The sequence below is a fragment of the Filicampus tigris genome, chromosome 3 (genome assembly GCF_054856515.1).
Source record: "Filicampus tigris isolate MCC_2025a chromosome 3, RoL_Ftig_1.0, whole genome shotgun sequence".
Classification (NCBI taxonomy): domain Eukaryota; kingdom Metazoa; phylum Chordata; class Actinopteri; order Syngnathiformes; family Syngnathidae; genus Filicampus; species Filicampus tigris.
In genome coordinates, this window is record NC_141219.1 from 28,991,967 (window position 1) to 29,009,825 (window position 17,859).

The window sequence follows — 17,859 nt, forward strand, 5'->3', positions numbered from 1 at the left end:
TGGGGGGGGCATGTCAGTGGGAAGGGTCTTCCCGGGGCTATAAGCAAACCAACTGGCACTTCCTGTTTGTGTTAGCAGGGTTGTGTGTTTGAGGGTAAGAGTGGCGATACCAGCCACTGAGCACTCAAGCACATAAAACAGAGCACTACAGACAAGGGTAAATTGGGGCTAGTACTTCGGCTAAATAACACTTTTAAATCTAATCTGATACCTCACCTAACCAAGCACTTTGCAACAGAAAACAATTACTTTTGGGTATTGTTTCAAATTTTGTGATATACAGTAGTACTCTTAGGCAGTGCCATGAAAAAGTATTTGCCCCTTCTCAAATTAAATATTTTGTTTTGCACAGTTTAGCCATTTTAATGTTTAAAATAGCCGATTACATAGACGGGGAAAAAATGGGCTTCCGACTATGCTTAGTCGGACTATTTTTTTTAAGTTTCGAGTCAATCGTTTATCCCCTACAAAATGGGCATCCATCATAGGCGGACCGGTCCGTCACATAGGCGGGCGGTATTGCCCAGCTCTGAAAACAAAACTGCATAAAAGAAAGAATTTGATAAAGGCAAATACGTTTTCACAGCACTGTATTCCTACGGATTAGTTAGGTATTACTATATAGCTATTTGTATACATTGGCCTGGTTAAATTCAGTAACAGAACAACATTTAGTTGAGTGGATCCAAGCAGAGTTGAAAGATTTTGCCCTTCTGAAAAAGTTGGTCTACCTTTTGAGTCTTAGAGCCTTTAAAGCCGCACGGAACACACTACAGATATAAGAATGAAGTGATGAAGGGAAAGGCATTAAAACCACACAAGTTGTAAATGTTACAGCAAGAGTAAAATGCATGTGCACTTTTAAGCTTCAGCACAACCCGATAATTCAACATTTTTGGTCATTACTTTTAACACCGAAACAGCCCAGGCAGAGCACTGAGTTTAAAAAAAAAAAAAAAACACTCTAAATTAGGGATACCTACATGGAAGACATACATATATATATATATATATATATATATATATATATATATATATATATAGAGAGAGAGAGAGAGAGAGAGATATATATAGAGATATATATATAGAGATATATATATAGAGATATATATATAGATAAATAATATAATTATAAAATAATGTGACACTATGGGGAAAAAAAAAGCAGACCAAACTAACACTACCTTTTTGCTGGATCCCCTCTGGGTATACGGTAAACTATGCGACTCCAGCAATGGTGATTCAGTACATTACAGAGATACAGCATTGTATGACATAAATCACAAGACAGAAAAGATTACCTTAAAAATCAGAGTACTTAGTTGGACAAGAATAACATTGCACCACAGGGAAACATTACGAGCCAAAACTAATGCTTTAACGATACAAGCTGCGTGTTTAGTTAAGCAAATAATGTCCGGTACACAAGTTGTAACTATAAATGGACATAAACACGCCAACTATCTTCAAACAAGTCTCCAATATTTAGACAGAGAAAACAATGGTTGCCCCTTCACATTCCAGACAGTTCCTACCTTAACTCATATTTGTGTGTGCCAAAAATGACATAGAGAGCCTTTGAACGTTCAACAGTAGAACTGCACAGCAAACATTTAAGTAATTGTGTAAATGCAGTAAATAAAAAGAGAAATTCGCAGTGCCAATACCTTTGTGAGGGCTGCTACCCTTTGTGCTAGCTCAGCCTCCACCTCTGGCAGAGTCTCTGCTTTGCGGATAGTCTGCTGCAGCTTCTGCTCAGCTAGTTCCAGTTTCTCTTGGAGCAGCCGGTTTCTGTCCTCAGTCTGTGTAAGAAGGAAATAAAGAAAATTTAAAAAAAGAAAAGAAAAAAAGACCCTTCAATTGAAAATCCAGGCCGGTAGCTTTATATTCTAACCATCAAGCAAAAACAAATAACACGTTTATGTGTACATTGTAATGTAATGTGCAAAGTTGCTCCTCCACCAGTGCATTGTAAAATGCTTATTATCTCGTCACATCTGACCAATGAAATTGCCGAACATGTCACAGTGGACCAATTAAACTGTCCGAGTCCACCCTCATACTGAATATTCATCAGCCATTTGGGGTTAGAGTGTACACGCGTGAGGGAGAGAGAAATGCGGATGCTGTGTAGGATTGAATGTAGAGAGTATATAGCATAAAGCAGAGTGAAAATAATCATCTTGAGTTGAGTTTAATGAGCATAGGGAACGAGTTCTATGAATACAGCCATTTCTGCAGTGCGCCCCCAATCTCTTTGCTGTTTGTTTGGCGACCGACTCCCATCACAGCTGGCAACAGATGACGAGACAGCTAACTTACTTGTCTAAAGAGGGACTCCTTGTTAGCTACTTCATTTTCCAGCTTGTCATTCAGGTCGTGGACGGACGTAGCCTCCCGCTGAGCAGCCAGGTAGCGCTTCTCCAGGGTGGTGATCCTCTCTTCCATATCCTCCTTCTGAGCCATAGACTATACAAGCACAAACGCATGCATTATTGCCAGCATTTTTAATCATAAAACCCAATTATGAGTCTGACAGTGTCATATTCAGTTGACTTGTAATGACAAAGCTATGAAAAGATTCTTTGAACTTCTAACACAGAAAAAAGTGCACAAGAAAAACACTTGAATTTAAGAAAAGTACTGATATTAATTCAATGTTTACCAACTATATATAGTATATGCTCTACCTGGGAAAACGCACTATTCAAATATATCCACCTGAATACGTATTTCGCTAAACTCCGTCGGAAAAAGTTAGGTCTCCAACGTATGGAAATCGAGGATGGTGTCCCTAAGCAAGGCACCGAGCTTCTCTAAGTGTCAGGTGCATGTTACCATTGCAAATCTCTTCTTTTGACCAAAAGTTGGAAATTAACCCAAACATATTTTTTTTCAAGAATATGTTCCCAGCAGGCCCACTAGTTGAAACACGGCATGCTTTGTATTTAAAAACACAATGTGTGTAAGTCTTTTTGTTGTGTGTTTGGTTTTTCTAAATAAATAATAATGCGTCAGATTTAAAGATCGCTTTTCTGGACACTCAAAGATGCTTCACAATGGAGACATTATTCATGCGCTCACACATTCACACTCTGGTGGTGGTAAACTACATAAGTAGTCAACAGATGCCATGGGGCAGGCTGACGTTTGCCAGTGCACGCCGATGGCCTCTCCGACCACCACCAAAAATTCGTACCCAGCCATACACCAGTGTGAGTGGCACTGGAGGCAAAGTGGGTGAAGTGTCTTGCCCAAGGACACAAGGACACCTGACTCAGAGTGGGATTCGAACAGCCGACTCTCCATTACTGAACCACTTGCTCTACCCTACTGAGCCACGGAGCTACGAAACACGCATGTTACGCATGGTGCATTCTGGGTACTTTCACAACGTTGGGAACTTGTAAACGTACCATGCCATTCTGCACATGGATCGTTTTTCTTCTATTATAATGTTCTAAAGATCGAGAAAAGCCAAAATCGAATTCAAAGTTAAATTTTGATTAATCGTCCAGCCCTACAACATTGCGCTTACTTCTCTGAGGTCTCTCTGTAATCGTGTATTCATGTCTTCGGACTTGATGAGGTCTTTTCTCGCTGTGTCCAGATCTTCCTCCAGCTCACTGATTCGGGATGCCATTGCGGCCATGCGCTCCTTCATTTGGCCAAGATCAGCAGTCTGACGGTCAACCACCTCCTGGAGTTCTCCAACCTTGCCGAAACCAAGACCCGACTCATCCTCCTGACTGAGTGATCCATCTGATGACCGCTGTGGATGAATAAATAATACAATATTACAAGTCTATTTTAAAAGGAGGGATGCAACTTTGGACAAATATCAAACACACTGGTAAAAACAGATTCCAATAGAATTTGAGAGTTCAGACGTGGCTTTCACACAGGCCTGAGTTTATTATTATTTACTGTTTCAATCAAAGATGTAAAAATAAAGTGTCAATGCAAGAGAAGCACTATTTTTATTTAAAAAAAATTAAAAAAGAGTGGTAATTACTATCCACTATTCTGTTAGAAAGACGTCTATATCGTCATTGTCTACAAACATCTTAACCATATATCACGTTTGACTGGTTCCACTGGTTCAACTGCTGTTACTTATTTCAGAGCTCCCGCGTCCGCCAATTCGGCTCGAAAAAATTCCGGGACACCGTCACATGTATATTCTGATGCATTAAATTGGCTAAGAGACCAAGAATTGAATTTAAAAAACAAAAAGACGTATGCACTCTCCTGGCTTTAAAGGTAGAAAGACGCAACGGCGCTCCCGGCTCTATTGGTAGAAACGCAGTTATGCGCTCCCGGCCTTATAGAGGGAAATCAACCCAAAAATATGTTTCCAGCAGGCACACTAGTTGAAACATGGTATTTTGATTAATATTGCGTTTGTGGAATATGAATTAAGCAGCAAAATCCACCCCTTTTTAGCCATCTCACGGGGGCGGCCATTTTGTCACTTCTGTCAACCGAAAATGACCCAGAGATGGCTAAAAACGGGTAAACGCAATATTTATCAGAATTCCTTGTTTCAACCAGTGGGCATGCATAGAACATATTCTTGAAAAAAATATGTTTGGGTTGACTTCCCCTTCAACGGGTTAACTGAATACACTAGAAAGACAAAATATTTAATGTTCAAATTGATAAACTTTGTTTTTAGCAAATAAACATTAACTTAGAATTTTATGGCTGTAACACGGTCCTTAAAGCTGGGACAGGTGGAAAAAAGCATTCTCATCATAAACCTGTTTGGAACATCTCCCCCCAAAAATCTGAATTGTACTGTTCAACATCGCACGAAAAAAAAAAAAAATAATAATAATAATAATTCTGAATTGAGTTGCAGTGCGAACACAGCCTTAGTTTTTCCAATCAGTGTTGTGAATGTGTAAATCTGTGCATACTCAATTATTACAGAACATGAGAAAAATATTTTACACAATACAGGTTACGTAAAATAATTGATTGATTAATGACTGAATTAAATTAACCAAACAGATGGCTGACACTTGTCACACACTGGCTTCCTCACACGCTTGTCTTTCAACCATATGCTAATAAGTAACCTCACCTTGCCATTCGTGCTTGGTGTATTTTCAGAGTTGTGGTTGACCTCACTGGTTCCATCTGCCAATCCCCTCTTCTGGCAGCTCTGCTCCCTGAGGTAAGCCAACTACAAAGATAGAATTGTTAACACAGAGTTAAGTCATTGATTATCAGCAATTAACATGGAGACGAGGCCTGCACGATGTGTCTTTTGAACATCGCGATTGTGATGCCCGCATGCGCGATAGTCACATCGTAGGACGTGGGATGTTTTCACTTTTTTTTTTTTCCTTAGAACACGCAAACTTTTGTTTTGCTTCAAAAAGACAGCAAGCTACTCCGTGCTACACAGCCTGTCTCGCTCACCCCTCCTTCCTGCCAATCAGTCACCGGCCCCTCCCCCTCCACTCTCACAGCGACTTGCTGTCTGTCGTGAAAACACTTATGGAGGAGACGACAGCGGCAAAAGCGGCAGTAGATTTAGTCCCCAAAAGAAAGTCAACATCCAAAATATGAAAGTATTTTTTTTTTAATTGAATATTTTTTTAAATGACTCAGATGACTCTAGTGCACCTGCTCTTTTCATTTTTTTGTTTAAAATATGTTATAATATGTCATATTTTGCTGCTGTTTACATTGAAGTGTGAAATACAATGTTAAATAATCTATCATGTTACAGAGACATGACCTCTGTGATCCCTTTTATATACAGCAATCATCATTCACAGATGAACCCCGTTATTAAACGATATTATATGAATATAATGATGTCACAGTGAGTTAACAAAATGATTCCCAAACAAATCTATTCAAGTCATCTGGTGAAAATTCTATTTTTAACATCGCAATATATATTGCAATATATCGCAACCCCCCCCAAAAATCGCAATGTCATTTTTTTCCAACATCGTGTAGCCCTAATGGAGACCTTATTTCTATCATCATACTTAAATATATATACATATATATAAATATATACATATACATACATACATATATATACATATACATACATACATACATACATATATATACATACATACATACATACATACATACATATATATATATAAGTTTTGTAAAAATCGGATAGTACAGTACAACAGCTGTGTTTATAGTCGTGGCTGTATACTGTATAAGTATACTGATTGTAGACATATATACATACATATATATGTGTGTGTGTGTATATATATATATATATATATATATATATATATATATATATATATATATATATATATATATATATATATATATATATATATATATATATATATGTGTGTGTGTGTGTGTGTATATATATATATATGTATATATATATGTGTGTGTGTATATATATATATATATATATATATATATATATATATATATATATATGTGTGTGTGTGTGTGTGTGTGTGTGTGTGTGGCGGTGTGTGTGGGGGTGTGCGTGCGTGTGCGTGTATGCATGCCAAAGTCTTTGAGGGCATGTGTTGGGGGGGTTCATGTCTCAGGAACAAAAGATGACTGGAGCATTAAGTGCTTTATCATGAAGCGTAGAAAAAAAATCTAGGACAGTTCAACGCGCTCTAGGGCTTTTGTCAATCTTAATCCCATTCAACAGGGAGAATTCAAGACTTGCCTGTCCTTTAAAATGATGTGCACATATTGAGGAGTGGCATCAGTCCCTATTTTTCAGATTCAGAATGATTAAACAATAAATTGTATGGAATCAAAAGAGAAAAGTCTCTGAGCAGTTGACATAAAATAATATTAAGCACAATACAATCAATGTTTTAAAATGAATTGATTAATCGACAACGAATCGATTATCAAATTAATTAATGAAAATTTATTAATATTTTAATAATCAAGTCATACATTTATTGCCATTGTTCAATTTAGAAATGTCCAAATCCTCTCCTTTCAGCCTTTAAACAGTAATGGGGAATATGGTTTTGTAATACACTTTAATGCTAAATAAAATTATACGATTATTCAGTTAATCCACTAATACACTTTAATGTTAAATAAAATTTTTCGATTATTCAATTAATCGATAGAATAATCAATAGAATAATTGATTCTAAAAATGTTCAATAGTAACAGCCCTAGTATCAACTGATGTCTGCATATTGGGGGTTTTATGCATCCAAGAAGGGTCTGACATTAAGCCTTTGTGACAGGGCCACCATAAGCCAAGTTGTGGTGGCCCTGTCAGAACCAGTGCTGGAGCCGTATACTCAAAATTATTATTCAATAAATATGATATTGTATCAATGATCATTTCATATTTAGCATCTTTAATACAGTACAACTGCATTCATGGCTATGACTGTACTAACCTCACTACTCACTAAAATCAAAGCATTTCCAATTGCATAATATGCACACAGACATAACTATTGGTAACCATCTCTTAATGAAAGAAAACTACAAAATAAAATAAGAAAAATAATAGTAATAATTAGGGGTATAACGTTTTTTTGTATTCATCCCGTACCGTCTTGGTACGGGCTTCACGGTTCGGTGCGCGCAGTCATACGACGAGTACATGTGACGGGAGGAAAAAAAAAAGTCAACGCCTGAGACCAAGCGACCGCCACATTTGTTGTTCAACTGTGTGTCGCCGTTGTTTGACCTCCGTGCGTTATGTTGCAGGTAACACTTCAAACATGCTGTAACGAATTGGGTTATCTATGTTGTGGTCGAATTTGTGTTTTGCCGAGTTGTATTGCTCCCCGAGGCTCATGAATGCATCGCGTGGCTCGCTAGATGGGAGGGGGTGCGGGCGAGAGAGGAGGAGCGGAGGAATGAGCGGGAGAGAAATATCTTTGGCAAACAGAGCCAAAGATATTAGTAATTACTGAAGTCGGCATATACATAGCAACATCTATGCTCCCATATGCTTTAGTCTAGGAGCCGGACTTCAAATGTTTATTAAACATGCTGGAACCCCGTTACAATGTTCCATCTCGGGCGCATATTAGCAAGACCGTGGTCCCCGTCATATACAATCACACAAGAGCCGTGGTGGAGCATGAGCTGTCCTCTGCTGCTCTTATAATGAAGTTAAAGTTACTAGTTGGCAAGCGCTACCTGATTTTATCTGCTACCTCATTCTATCCATACAAGAAAGGGTGTTTTCCTGTGTTCAATCTTTTTTATCATCATTATTATTATTTATGAACAATCCTAATGCGCAAGTTTTGATTCTATTTTGTGCTTTTATAACAGGGAATGTTTTTTTTTTTGCTTTTTAGCTATTTGAATTGTAGCTTGCTCTCTGTTAAAATTCAATTAAAAAAACAACCTACTCGTATGCATTTGAGACTTATTGCTGTACCGAACCCGTACCGAGCAGTGACCCCCATACCGAGGTGCGTACCGAACCATGACTTTTGTGAACCGTTACACCGCTAGTAATAATCAATACAAATTATGAAAATTAACCACGGTTCAGTAAAGTTAGTGTTAGGGTTAAAGTGGACATGTATGGTGATAGAAGTAATCCCCCCGACCCCCTCAATGCCCAGCTCTGCCCATTTGTGCATAGCATTCACAAGCATTTGCTGCTCAGTGATGCTCAGTCATATTAAGCACTAACAGCCTGAAAAACATCCAGATTGATGACAAGGATTTCTGTTACTCTCTGTCTCCCTGTTTTTGTGTGTGTGTGTGTGTGTGCGCGCGTCTGGACTGAGAGAATCAAGTAGGAAACAAGTTTAGAAGAACAGCAGTTCATCAACAAAGGAGTATTGACAAGACAACAGAAATGATCGCACCTCTTTGTGTGACATGGTGAGCTGTTCTTCCAAAGCACTGCATCTTTCCAATGCGACTCGCAGTCTCTCCCTTACCTAGAAAGCGTGAAACAAATTCAGACACAATAATACACATTTTAACAGTCATAAAGATGCATGCACATACTGGTCATTCACAGTAAGCTCTGCATAATAGATCCAAGTCCTACCTTCTCGTCAAGGGCTTTATGGTGTTCAAAAAGTGACTTAAGGGCTTTGAGGACTTCCACTTCACTTGAGACTCCAGCAGGAGACTGAGCTTGTCGTTTCACTACGGTCATCCTCAGACTACGTTCATGACGAGAAACCAGGCACTCCAAATGCTCCAAGAGGAGCTGCACAAACCACCAAAAATGTGAGAAAATGATAGCTATTGCATTGCATTACAGGCAAACACTAAATTAATAATTGCCACCAAAATGATTGCAAGTATAATTCACATGCACAATTCTTTCCATTGTTTAAAGATTTAAAGAAACATAACATTCAAAACATTAAATGTTATAATTCAAGGCTCGAATTTTTATTTACTTTTAATTTTTTGCGGAGCAGTTTTTCAAATCACTGATTTCATTTCAGGAGCAACTTTCTAATTTTGTCGAACAATTTATCAGTTAATCCAAGTTGCCCGAAGCATGCGTTTTATTAATCAATAAAAAATAGGATAATATTACAAATGAACAAATGGTTTTCTTTTTTATACAATGAACTGTTATTATTAATTAAATTCACATTGCGTATAGCAGCAAAGTATATTTTCTTGTCAAGAAACATTTTCAGTGGGGAAATTTCAAACAAAAATACATTTGTTTTAAGTGTATGGGACAGATAAGCGGTGTAGATAATGGATGGATGGATGGATGGGACACGAAAAATAAGTTACCCTAAAAACGTTTTTAAGAAGGAGTGCAATTTATACAAGTACAAATAAAAAGATTCCAATCATTACTTTGGTAAAAACTAAATGAAAAGGCCTAAAAAAAAGATGCAGAAAACTCTATATTTTTGTGAGTTGGGTCCACCCACTGGCCATTTGACCCAGTGCGTGTGTGACGTCACTGGCCCAGGCGCGTCGCGTCGTCTTCAGACTCTGATAATGGCGATGACAAGTTGTTGGTAAGTATAGGTCGCTCTGTTGTTATTGTTCAATTAAAGGAGAAACTAAATAAATCAGAAGAAAAACCTCGACGAGCACTTTTCACAGGCCGCAACTCAGAGACGTGGCTCGATGACATCATATCCGACTTCTTCACGATTTCACTGTCTCGCAGGGAGATTTTCAAAGCGTAATGCTAAATCCATGACAATGTGTATCAATTTGAGAAACAGTTCATTGCCACATGGATATTTTACTGTTTAATACAACACTGAAATTTGTAAAAAACGTGTCCCATGTCAAGTTTAACCCATTAAGGCCTAAAGCGCCTGGCTCAACAGCGCCCTAAAACTTAAGGTCATCTTTGGAATTACCGTCGAAAACCTGTTTTCCCAGAAATTCAACACCTACAAAATAATTAATATCTCAGCCCCTGTAGCAGATAGAAACATCATTCCAAAAGAATGAGATCTTAGATGTGGCTTTCACACAGGCCCGAGTTTATTATTCTTTATTGTTTCAACTGAAAATGTAAAAATAAAGTGTCAGTGCAAGAAGCACTATTTTTAATTTTAAAAAAAATTGAGTGGTAATTACCATCCATCTATTCTGTTACAAAGCCGTCGATATTGTCATTGTCTACAAACATATCTTAACCATATATCACGTTTGACTGGTTCTACTGGTTCAAAGTCCACAAGCGAGTTGTCTGTCTCACTGCCACTACTCATTTCAGAGCTTCTGCAATCGACTGCGTCCGCCATTATGACTCGAAAGAATTCCGGAACATCCTCCACGGGCTCACGACAGCGTCATGTGTATATTCTAATGCATTTCATTGGTTAAGAGACTGAGAATTGGATAAAAAAAAAAAAAAAAGAAAATTACATATACTGTACGCTCTCCCGGCTTTAAGGGTTGAAAGACGCAGCAGCACTAGTCTAGTAGTAGTCTAGTATCCCGGCTCTAGTCGTAGAAATGCGGTTATGCGCTCCCGGCATTAATGGGTTAAATTAAGTACTGTATTTCTAAATGGGTTGTATGGTCTTAAAGCTAAATTGATTTAAAAAAAAAAAAAAAAAAAGTCTACTGTAATGCAATTTTGAGAGCATTTATTGTGCAGACTGCTAAAGTCAAAATAAAAACTCAGGACTCTTATCAAACAAACCACATTACTGATATAAATATTTTATATGACAATATACTGCTAAAGGTGAAGTCAACCAGCCCAAAAAATCTTTACAATACTATGTTCTATACGCCTTCACTAGTCTAAACACAGCATTCTGATTAATATTCGCGTTTGTGGAATAAGACTTAATCCACCCGTTTTTAGCCATCTCAGTGGGCGGCCATTTTGTCACTTCTGTTGACTGAAAATGACATCACCGACAACTGCTCAGGGCTCAGGTAAAGACCAATCAAAGCCCTCCTGTTTTCTGAAGCTGAGCCATGATTGGTCATTATCTGAGCCCTGAGCAATTGTGACAGTGGCAAAATGGCTGCCCGCCTTAGATGGACAAAAACGGGGTCTTTTGCTGCTTCACTCATATTCTAGAGATGCAATATTCATCAGAATGCTGTGTTTCGACTAGTGGAGCTGCATAGAACATATTTTTGTGAAGAAAATTTTGGAGTTGACTTTCCCCCCTTTAATCTTATAGGCCACTTCTCCTGGATAAAGTACACCAAGACGGACGGAACTTAATTCATATCCAGTTTCTGGTTCTGCTTGATGAGTCTGGTTTTCTCTCCAGAATTCAGACAGTTGTCCTGCTATTTTGCTGTTCAAATTTGGATACTCTCAACTTTAACACCTTCGTGAGAACGATACACTTTTGCAAGTATTTTATTCGTTGCCATGGAGGCAATGATTCCCGACTTAACAGCGACTCCACGAATGTGTTTAGCCGCGCTAGCTAGCCAGCAAGCTCCCTGTTATCTAGGTGATGCGACATAAATAGCACCAAGCTTGCCTTGACCTCCGACTACTCAAGGGTCGGTGACGTGAGCCCAGCGCAGCTTTTTGGGACCGTCTCATCTGAAAAACTTAAATCTGTAATTTTCAGTGTTTCTATTCAATGTGTTCTGATAGCGCAGAGGGCAAATTTTGACTCTCAACCTGTGATGCAAAACCACTTATTTCGAGCCTTGTCATTTGTTAGTTCAACGACAATCAGGCATATTAAAGAATTACACAAGTAGATAGGACAGTGAAGACCATCTCCCGTTTCTGAGGAGTTCACAACCACCACATTCTGAAGCATGACAACATTTCAACTAACCCGTGTGTTGTTTCTCTCAGCCTTCAGTTCTGCAATCTCTTCCTCCTTTTCCAGAAGTTGTTCCCGGCACATGTTCACCTCTTTTGTTAGTGCTGCAAACTCCTAAAATAAAACAAATGCAATCCTGTTCTTTATACCAAACTCAGTTCAGTCTATTACATTACAGGCCAATGTGTTCCCATTTCCTTCACTTACACACAAGCAAAATCCGTTGTTTTGTACAATCCCAAATCACCAACTGTAACTTAGTGTTGTGCAAATGCAACTGTTAGTTTTGTTGTTTGTGCAATGCTTATAAGGATAAAATATGACCGCAATGCCAATAAGTAGAGTGCATATATTAACCAAGGCTGAATTGTTGTTTAAGTGAATATAATTCATAAACGCCCTGGTACACCAAAAAGACGCAGGCCAACAGTGACAGACGCTTATCCCCTGTGGCGTCCGGCCGGCTGTCGGCACGTCACACTGGAGGAATACACCGCAACGACAAACAGCGAAGCTGACCATTAAAGTACCTTCTGCGCATGCATAAGATGTAATACCCTTCCATACCATCAGCGGCGGTAGTCGCCATTTCTCATGGTTAGAAAACTCCGACCGGAAAGCTGTTGGCCGGGAGCGGCTTATAAAAATGTAAACAATGCATTCGGCTCTATTCTTCGCTTACGTTGAACTCCCACGTGAAGTAAACCATCACGTTCTTGACACGGTGTTGTGAAATACTTACATTGTCAACCCTCGCTCTTGTACTTGTAAGAAGATTAAGGCAGTGGAGGCGTGCTCACTGTTTTTCCGCCTTTGTCACTTCACGTCACCAATCAGTGACTAAATGTCACGACTGGCGACGCCGATTCAACATACGTAAACGCCCCCCAGACGCTTAGAGATGGGTTACGACACTGCGACGGTGGTCACTACAGCAATCAGATGGCGCTTAAAGACGCCACGGCGCTTCACAACCTCCGACATCGGTTTGGTGTATCAGGGCCTTAACTCGTAATACGGTATTTGTGCTGGTTTGTCCATCTGTTTGTCCTTTAGCAGGCTAAAGGATGAGGATGACCAACAGACTGGAGGTACCGTTATGATTCTTGGATGGTTCCAACTTCTTTTTTTTCCAACGTTGTATTCATTAAACTTTTCCACAAAAATTTAAAATTACAAAAACAAAACAGTTCTCATGACAAAGAAATGTCCAAAGTATTCAGTTTATTGACCGGCATATTTCACTTGATTCTGATTTGGGTAAATCTGACATAACATACACACAAGAGTTCAGCAAATGACAAATACCACCTGAGCACAATAGTGCATGAAAACAAAACAATCAAACAAAATATTAAAATAATAATAAAACAAAATACAACAGGTCTCTAACCTAGCAAGATCCAGCCTAAATTATGTCAACATTGTGTTAGAAAATACACATATGCTAATGAAATATAAGCAGAAAGAAAATTAGTTTATCCAACTGCAGAGGACCACTGGCATCTATGCCTCATCTATCTCACTGACTTTGCTTAGATCCACACTTTCCAAATAACTTATAAATGGACCCCAAATACTTTGAACTAATGAGAGTTTCCCTTTTATCATAAAAGCTATCTTCTCCATAAGTAGAGTTGTGGACAGTTCCTTAATCCAATTGATGAGTTTAGGTTTACTAGTCCCCCTCCATGAAAATGCTATGACCCTTTTTGCAAGCAAAAAACATAAATCCAGAGCAGTTATTATACTTGCAGACATATGATGACCATCAGGATACAGCCCTAAAATAAATATCTGAGGTTCAAGAGCCAACTTTGCACCCAATATGGTTTCTAAGGTTTGTTTGACCTCTCGCCAAAATTGTTGAACTTTATTACATTCCCACACACAGTGGAAGAAGGTCCCCTTTTCCTCTCCACATCTGAAACATCAGTCAGGAATGGCACTATTATACTTATATTATACATGCCTTTTCCCAATCCTCAGAGGAAAAATCCTCCCTTAGGTTTTCCCTCCAGGCATTTAGTTTCTGAGCAGAAGACTCGGAAGACCCTGCTTCTAACATATTATATTATAAAATCTGGAGACAATTCCCTTTCCATAGCAATCCTTTTTCATTTCAATTTCCAGTGTGGACAATATGGGAATTGAAATACATTGATTTTGATGTGATCTAATAAAGTTTCTCACCTGAAGATATTTTAAAAAGTGTTTGCGTGGAATATCATACTTTACAACCAGCTCATCAAATGACATCAATGATCCACCTGCCGATCCCATGAGATCCCCTATTGTCTTCAAGCCTTTTTCAGCCCAAATCTGAGCGAAATAATAATTACCCCATATTGGGCTAAAGTGAGATAATGAGGACAGTTCACCCATATGTTTTTTGACCTGATACCAATTTGTAATCATATGTCTAACTATAGGATTCTTTGTCTTATTTTTTAGCGTTCTAACATTTGCTGAGTGTAAGTACTAAGGGAGAGGGAGGGGAACAGAGCGGCTTTCAATATCCATCCAAAGTGGAAGGCGTTTATCTGTAAAATAATACAACATGGTCCGTAATTGTGGTGCCCAGTAGTACCATAAAGGATTGGGGCATTTGAGGCCCCCTCTATAAAACAGTAAGTACAAAAGTGATAGACGTAGCCGTGACCTTCGATTATTCCACAAAAAACGAAGACGTTTCAAATTTTTTGTATATTTCCAAAGGGGTTCCGTCTGGGCCTGGGGTCGTGCCCACTTTCATATGATCCATTGCTTCAGATATTTCCTCCCTTGGCATAGGAGCACCCAAATCTGATCTCAGCATTCCTGAAATATTGGGTATGAGAAGGGTATCCAGGAAGTCAGATTGCTCTCGTGCCCTATGTGTTGTATCTGAGCTGTATAATTAAAAAAAATAAACGTTTCATTGATCCCTAAAGGGTCAACTATAATCTGTCCATCACTGTTTTTAACTGAAACAATCGTTTTCTCATTCTGTAATTGTCGAAGACGCCAGGCCAATGTTTTCCCAGACTTTTCCCCTTGGTCATAAAATGTCTGTTTAAGATGTAGAAGACGTGATGCTGCCCTAGAGGCGTAAAGTTCGTTATAATGTGTTCTTAGCAACATAGGTTTTCGATGGACCTGTGGTCAAAATGTTTGGTAATATTCCCCCTCAAGCATCCCAATCTCCGCTTCCAACGTTTTTGTTTCACGCCATGTTTGTTTTGCCTTGTGGCTTGTAAAGTTCATTATTTGACCCCTTATGTAAGCTTTAAAAGCTTCCCATCTCACAGAGGGTGACGTTTCATCCGTATTGGTTTCCAAAAATATATCAATTTGAGTATCTATAATGATACAAAGTCTGAACCCAGGAGCCACTTTTGTTTAAATCGCCACCTAGGGGGATCTCGCCATAAACCTAAGTCTTCGTATATTAATGAGTTTAGTGCATGGTCGGATATTAAAATACTTTCATATTGAGAATCCTTTATTTTATGTCTCAGATCCTCAGAAACTAGAAAATAGTCAATACGTGAATATGATTTGTACGTGCTTGAGTAAAAAGAGTATTTCAATCTCTTGGGGTTCATATCCTTCCAAACATCCCTCAAATGAAGTTCCTTCATAAAGTTAATTACAGCTTGTCTACTTTTAGAATGAGTGTTATCAATACCGAAGCTTTTATCCAATTCTATATAATGTGCAATTAAAGTCCCCTGCTATAATATGACTACCAGGCAGAGCCGAAATTGTGAGGAATAGATTTTGGAAGAATGTTGGGTCATCAACATTTGGTGCCTAAATATTTATAAGATTTATTTTGTCTCTAATAAGTGTACCCTGTAGAATAATAAAACATCCACCCCTATCCTTAATAGTCCTAGTCACATGAAAGGGTATACATTTATGAATCAAAACCATAACCCCTCTTGCCTGTGATGTAAAGGGTGCTGAGTATACATTACCCCGCCACCTCCTCCTTGCCTCTTGACTTGATAATAGATGTGTTTCTTGAAGCAGTACAATATCAGAGTGTAAAGATTTCACTCTCGTCATCACTTGCTTCACCTTTTAAAATTTTTTTTAGTCCTCTGCAGTTCCAAGACAAAATTTTAATTGTTAATCCACCAGTCATAATGTGCAACAATAGGTGGGCTTGCTTGAACAATCAAATTATTTGCAGACCTGAAAACAAAAACTATCTGGACATTAAAACCAGAGCCCATAACAATAAACAATCAAACCCCTTTTAACTTCAAACTTGTTACCCACTTCCCTCCCCTGATATATGCTACTACCTATCTAATGGCTGTAGGCTGTTCCACACAAAGTGAGGACCAACCGGCAATACCTAAACACTTTCCCTCTTAATTCACTCCGCTACTGTATATCAAAAAAGAAAAAATATATATATATATCGCTTCTTGGGTATCTTGAATAAGAGGGGGGATACATTTAAATTAATTGAGTTAACAAAACATGCCATAAGACTCTAAATCGGACACTGTCCAATATAGCCAGGAAAGGAAACATTTTTCTTTTCTTCCCCCCCTCACTTGCGCTTTTTTTTTTTTTTTCCTCTTTCTTCACACATTTGAGATTTTATAATCAACCAATATTACAACAGGGTAATACTAGTGATTACTCATTCTCATTCCGGTCCACCTCTTGCCCTCAAGGTCTTTACAAAGTTCTCTGCTTCAGCTGGCTGGGTAAAGATGCGAGATTGTCCGTCTTGTGTCACGAGCAGTCGCGCAATAGGAATCATGCCATACCTAATCCCCATGGCTCGTAGTTGTCGTCTCACGCCTTCGAACTCCTTCTGTTCTTTGAGCACGCCTGCTGCGAGGTTATCATAGAATCTCACTGGGTAGTTCTTAAAGAGAATTTGTCCCTTCGCCCTGGCAGCTCTCATCACAGTCATTTTGTCCTTGTAATTTGAAAACTTCATGACGAGAGTCCTTGGCGTAGCAGCGTTTGAGGTTTTCTTCTGGCCGATCCGGTGCGCCCTCTCCAGCGTCAAAGCGGTGCGTAGCTGTGCCAAGTTCAGAGCTTCAGGTAAAAAATCCTCCAGGAAGGCGCCGATGCCAATACTGTACAGCCAGGTAGCGGAATCGGCATCGAGGGCAAAAAGTGGAATCGACACTAATTCTTTCCACGCAGTCCCTTATGCACTTCTTCACAGTCTCAATAGCAGCCAAAATGCCATCCAGTTTGGAGGAGAAATCAGACTTCAAATTCGCAATTGCAGCCAGAATTGCGTCTGCGCCTCCCGCCGTATTTCCAATTTCGGGCTGCTCGATGTTCACCTCCTCCATTAGTTCGTGCGTACCCGTATTAGCTTCGCGGCTAACCACGGGGTTAACTTTTGAAGTGAAATCTGACAACTTTGACGGCTTACTGGAGGTTTTACTGAGTTTCCTTTGTGAAAGAGGCATCACAGCTGATACAGACACGTCGTTCAGAGTCTCATTCAGAGTATTTTATCAGGAGTCTGTAGAAAGGTAGCGGAGCAAAAGCGAGCGCGTCTTCTCAGCCAGCCGCCATTATCGGAAGTCCAATGATAACATCTCGACTCAAATGGACGAAAATACATTCCTGTATCTGCACCTTTCTCCAGATCCACACAAACATTTAACTGGTT

General features: G+C 39.0%; 1 protein-coding gene across 14 annotated transcripts in view; it reads right to left on the minus strand.

The window, feature by feature from the left end:
• ppfia1 (PTPRF interacting protein alpha 1) overlaps positions 1-17,859 on the minus strand; it is a 54,892-nt gene that overhangs the window by 24,570 nt on the left and 12,463 nt on the right. For 10 of the 14 annotated variants that reach the window (XM_086025049.1, XM_086025052.1, XM_086025048.1 and 7 more), the window contains exons 3-10: positions 12,231-12,332; positions 9,020-9,184; positions 8,832-8,906; positions 5,090-5,191; positions 3,539-3,772; positions 2,323-2,469; positions 1,668-1,802; positions 732-770 (exon numbers count right to left, since the gene is read on the minus strand). In XM_086025049.1, coding sequence (XP_085881175.1) covers positions 732-770; positions 1,668-1,802; positions 2,323-2,469; positions 3,539-3,772; positions 5,090-5,191; positions 8,832-8,906; positions 9,020-9,184; positions 12,231-12,332 — 999 coding nt within the window. The remainder of the gene's footprint in view (positions 1-731; positions 771-1,667; positions 1,803-2,322; positions 2,470-3,538; positions 3,773-5,089; positions 5,192-8,831; positions 8,907-9,019; positions 9,185-12,230; positions 12,333-17,859) is intronic. The other 4 variants (XM_086025050.1, XM_086025057.1, XM_086025060.1 and 1 more) reach the window with 1 other exon arrangement.